This window comes from Penicillium canescens (assembly GCF_028828765.1).
Source record: "Penicillium canescens strain IBT 15451 chromosome Unknown utg000002l_segment0_segment0, whole genome shotgun sequence".
NCBI lineage: Eukaryota > Fungi > Ascomycota > Eurotiomycetes > Eurotiales > Aspergillaceae > Penicillium > Penicillium canescens.
The window spans coordinates 263,234-267,799 of record NW_026703964.1 but is presented as its reverse complement, the minus strand read 5'-3'; the positions used below and the strand labels follow the sequence as shown (position 1 = coordinate 267,799).

The 4,566-nt window shown below is 50.5% G+C and overlaps 2 protein-coding genes across 2 annotated transcripts; both read right to left on the bottom strand.

Annotated features, from left to right (window-relative positions):
- Window positions 1-1,583, bottom strand: N7446_001282 (amidase; the record flags this gene model as incomplete). Its single annotated transcript, XM_058510031.1, has 2 exons — window positions 1-161; window positions 233-1,583. 2 exons carry the CDS (start codon window positions 1,581-1,583, stop codon window positions 1-3), a joined length of 1,512 nt encoding a protein of 503 aa, XP_058375567.1.
- Window positions 1,584-2,338: 755 nt separating this feature from the next.
- Window positions 2,339-4,566, bottom strand: N7446_001281 (putative protein kinase (Lkh1); the record flags this gene model as incomplete). The annotated part of the gene is made up of 6 exons (XM_058510030.1): window positions 2,339-2,539; window positions 2,593-2,680; window positions 2,730-3,192; window positions 3,242-3,589; window positions 3,636-3,717; window positions 3,775-4,566. 6 exons carry the CDS (start codon window positions 4,564-4,566, stop codon window positions 2,339-2,341), a joined length of 1,974 nt encoding a protein of 657 aa, XP_058375566.1.

Below are 4,566 nucleotides of genomic sequence, written 5' to 3'. Positions count from 1 at the left end.
TCATTCGAAACAATTCAAAATAGGTGCCCTCCTAGCCTCCGACATCCCCTCAACCCGCTCCGCAAGATCAAGCAATTCATCCTCCCCCCACTGCCGTCCCATAAGCTCCAATCCAACTGGCACGCCCAGAATAGAAGAATCAGAGCTAGGGCTTCTTCCAGCTAGGTCACACAATATATAAGTCAGACCAATCTATACGCCAGCCGGATTGCCAAGTATTAGAATAACATACCAGGAATACAGATGGCAGGCCTCCCTGTCAACGCAGCCAAAACTCCATTTCGACCCGGCTGCATCGTAGCCCCAATCTTCACGGGCAGTTGTCGTTGATGTGGATAAGCTAATGCGTCGATATCATATGCATCGAAGCAGTCACGTAAGGATTCTTTTAATGAGGCGATATACTTCAATCGTTCTTCATGTGCTGCGCTGTGGGGCGAGTATGTTTCTGGGTCTTCTAGTGCAGCTGTCATGACATGTGTCGCGGCTTTTTGATCGTATTCTCCGCTCTGAATAATCGTTTCGAGGGATCGATGTGGTGTTGAGGTTATAAATGGCGATTGAAGGAATTCATCCAGATAGTGCTTGAATTCGAAGGCTTGCGTGTCGGCTTTTGCGAGGAGGGTTGTGATGCTCCAGTCTGGATGACTGGATTCTGGGATTGGAACCAAGGTTATATTCTCATCTTGGGAGGCGAGAGATGATAGACTTGTTCGGATGATATCCTGTACGATCTCGTTCTCGGAGAGTAGTTCCGGCTCCGCACATGATTCCTCGATTGCGAAGTATGCTTCCAGGACTCCAATTCGAACTTGGCGGCCTGGTCTGCGAGGTGGTATCGAAATAGAAGTAGACCCATTCAGATCATCATATCCATCTCCACCTCCATCTTTCATGACCCCATACATAACCCTCACATCACAAACACGCCTCCCCATAGGCCCTGCACAATCCTGCGTCTCGGAAACAGGCACAAGACCTGCACACGACACCCTCCCCGTTGATGGTCGGAATCCTACAATTCCACAAGCTGACGCCGGTGAACGCAGTGAGTTCATCGTGTCTGTGCCGCAACCAACAAGTCCAAAGTTACATGCCAGGGCCGCGGCTGTGCCACCGGATGAACCACCCGGCGTGCGACCTGCATCATATGGATTGAGGGTTTGGCCGCCTAGGGATGAGGTTGTTGTTCCTTGTAAGGCGAATTCATGGAGGTTTGCTTTGGCGAGGATGATTGCGCCTGCTTTTAGGAGGCGGGTTACTACTTCGCTGTTGGTTGTGCGGAGGTCTTTGAGGGCTGATACTCCTGCGCTGGTGGGGAGGTTGTATGTGCTGTAGTTGTCTTTGAGGATTACGGGGACACTGTGTAGGACTGGGTAGGGAGTGTTGTTTTTGTTGAATGTTTCTGTTTCTGTGGCCTTTTCTTCGGCGGTTTTGAGGGCTTCTGGGTTGAGTGTTATGAGGGTTTTGAGGGTGCTATCGTGTTGCTTGATCGCTTCCAGGTAATGGATTACCAATGCTGGGCCATTGGAGGGATCCTGGCGTAGCAATTTGTGGAAATTAGAGATAGTGATTTCGTCCATGTCGGGAGTTGATGAGGGGTATTGGAGACGTTGGAGAATGCGTAGATCCGATGAAGGATGAATGATGCGAGATCGGCATCAATGCAGGAAAACAATAGATTTACAGGTACAATTGAGTACAGATACAATTGATTTCCAGGTACAATTGCAGAGCTCATATGTTATATCTACACATACTATTCCATTACATTCTATCAGATACTCATCTCTCCATACATGCAGTTCGGGTTATTCCGCCCCGAAAAGAGACACATATCACAAAATTGAATGAGAGCGAGAACTCCCTGATTGAACACTTATGTACACCCCATACGATTAAACCATTGGACGCCAAAAGCAAAATGGTATAATCATCCGGACTTAGCCTATCCTTCCAAGCCAACCGGATTCCTCAAACGCGAAAAAAGCAATAACATATAACGCCTGTAAGGCATAATAGATAAACAAATAAGGTTAGGATATGAGTTGCACCCAGAAGAGACATGCAGTAAGCCGAGCTGTTTTGCCATGTGGTGCCAACAAACCGAGATACAGCAAAGACTGCATGAGATCCTGCAGCCGAAGAAATAAAAAACATCGTGATCATGATTTTGCCAGTGAAAACACCTTTCCGTCCCATCCGCCATAGAAACAAAGATTACCCTCGAGATATGAAGCTGTCTATCCATAATTGGATCCTTTTCACGCCGGTGAATTCCCTTTCCATGCTGGCAAGGCCGAGTGTCGGCCGCTATAACTGTGTAAACCGAAGAAGCTCAAGCACGTTGTTGTTGTTGACGAGAAAGTCCCTGGCCAATGCGGTAAGCCTCAGTGCCATCGTCAACGAGCGTTTCCTTGAACCAGGGGTGCTTCAGCGCCGCCTTTGCGGTGATCCGATTTTTGGGGTCATAGACGAAGATCTTCTGCAGCAGGTCGAGGAATGAACGGTTGAAAGGTGTGTTGGTGGGAATGAACTCCTAAATAGCCAGAATCAGCGAAAGAGCTAGTATAAAGATATGAATAAACGTACCGTCAACCCCTTCATTGCGCGCACATACTTCCGCGAAGCCCGAGTGGTTTCATTGTTGGGGTAATCGAGCTTGCTCCGGACGAAATATCTAGGCAAAGTCAGTATCGGTGATGACGAGTTTGAGGGGACAAATTTACTTTGAGGCAGAGTTGCTGCCACCTTGTTTTCCACCCGCCATTACTCTCTTCACCAACGCTTGGTCGATGCGGCTGCCATTGACAGCCTCCATCATTGCGAGGTGTTCGAGGTTGTCATGTGTCTGGAAGAGGGCGTCTCCGGTGAAGAACTCCACCAAGATACATCCAATACTCCAGATGTCGCACGGGAAGCTCCAGCCGAGATTCAGTATGATTTCGGGGGCCCGGTAGTGGCGAGTTGAAACAACAGAGGAGTGGTATTCATCGTCAAAAGTGGCCGAGCCAAAGTCGATGAGGCGGATCTCGCTATCGAGGAGTACTCGGCGCTGCCGTGCGTTGCGAGATGTGGCATGAGAAGAAGAGGGAATGGTGCGGTTGTAGGTAAAGGTCTGGTAAGCGTTGCTAACGAGCAGGATGTTTTCGGGCTTGAGGTCGGTGTGAATGAGGTTGAGGTCATGTAGGACTGGGCGGAGTTAGTTGGAACATGGGATGAGAAGGAGCGAGAAGCTTACAAGCAACACTTGTAAACAGTTGCCGGGCGAACTGCTGGATCTGGCTGCTCGGGAAGGGTACAAAGGCATTTCCCTTGAGGAAGTCGAATACGCTTTGCCCTAGCAGATCTGTGACAATGCAAATGTGATTCCTGAAGTCGAAGGTATCCCGCAGGTGGATGCATTTGTTGCGGTTGGTCTTGTCGTTTGAAGACAGAGTTGACAAGACTCGCAGCTCAATTCGTGAAGCATCGCGGTACTTTTGGATCGATCGGATGATTTTGACTGCACAGCGAGACTTGCGGTGCTTGTCATATGCCTCCACCACCTTGCCAAAAGTACCTTGGCCCAGGAGTCTGATGACGGAGTCTAGAAAGTCAGTATGATCATCAAACCATGAGAAATCTGTACTCACATCGATCGGTCAACGCGGTGTCGGGTGTGACGATGTAGTGACCATCGTCATCGTCGAACTTCTTGTTTTGAGCGCTTGTGCTCTGAAAAAGGCAAAATCTGTCAGTAATCGCATAAGAAACGGGTCAAAAAACACTCACATCGCGAACGATAGGCACATGAACATCCTTGGCCTTGATGGGTGGTTTCGGAGGTGGTACGTAGCTCAGGAAAGCATCGCCTGTAGTCTCCAACTCTCGTCTTTTCTGCTCATCGCGAGTCGATTTACGCGTGGCGACGCGCTTCCGCTTTTGACCCACAGTGGCATCCTCGTAGTATACCCCATTGGGGGCACCAGAGCTGCCCTGCGAACCGAGCGATGTTGGTGCGGTTGTGTGTAGCGAAGTGGTGCGGTCCGTGGACAATGAAGCCGACGACTTGTCGCCATATTGCTGCGGGTTGATGGAAAAGGATGGACGGTCGTAGTGACCCAGATCGTAGGCGGTTTCAATCCCCGTTCGTCGCCTCTTGCCGGCCGGCTGCGGAACAGCAGGAGGTACTCTCGCAACAGACGTATGGGCCGAAGGAGCCGCCCCGTTGGACTCTGGTCCGGGACTATCATCAATCACAATGACTTCCTTGGGAAGACCATTCTTGTAGAACTCAGTCCAATCTGGCTTCTTTTTCCGGCCTCCCACAGAGGGAGCCACGCTGGAGCCGCTCTGATGGGTCATGGCCGAAGGGGTCGATGTCGTCGGAGGAAGTCTCGGAGGTTGAGTGTACGGGAGTGTGGTGGTTGTCGGAGAGGGGACGGAATAAGCGTAGGGATTCGCGAGGCGAGTCCCCGTGGTGGAAGTCGGGTAAGAGGTATTCGGTTGGTAGGGGTGGTGAGGGTATCCGTAAGCCTGGTGGTGAGAAGGATGGGTTGCAGTGGCCGTGGAGGGAGTGGACAT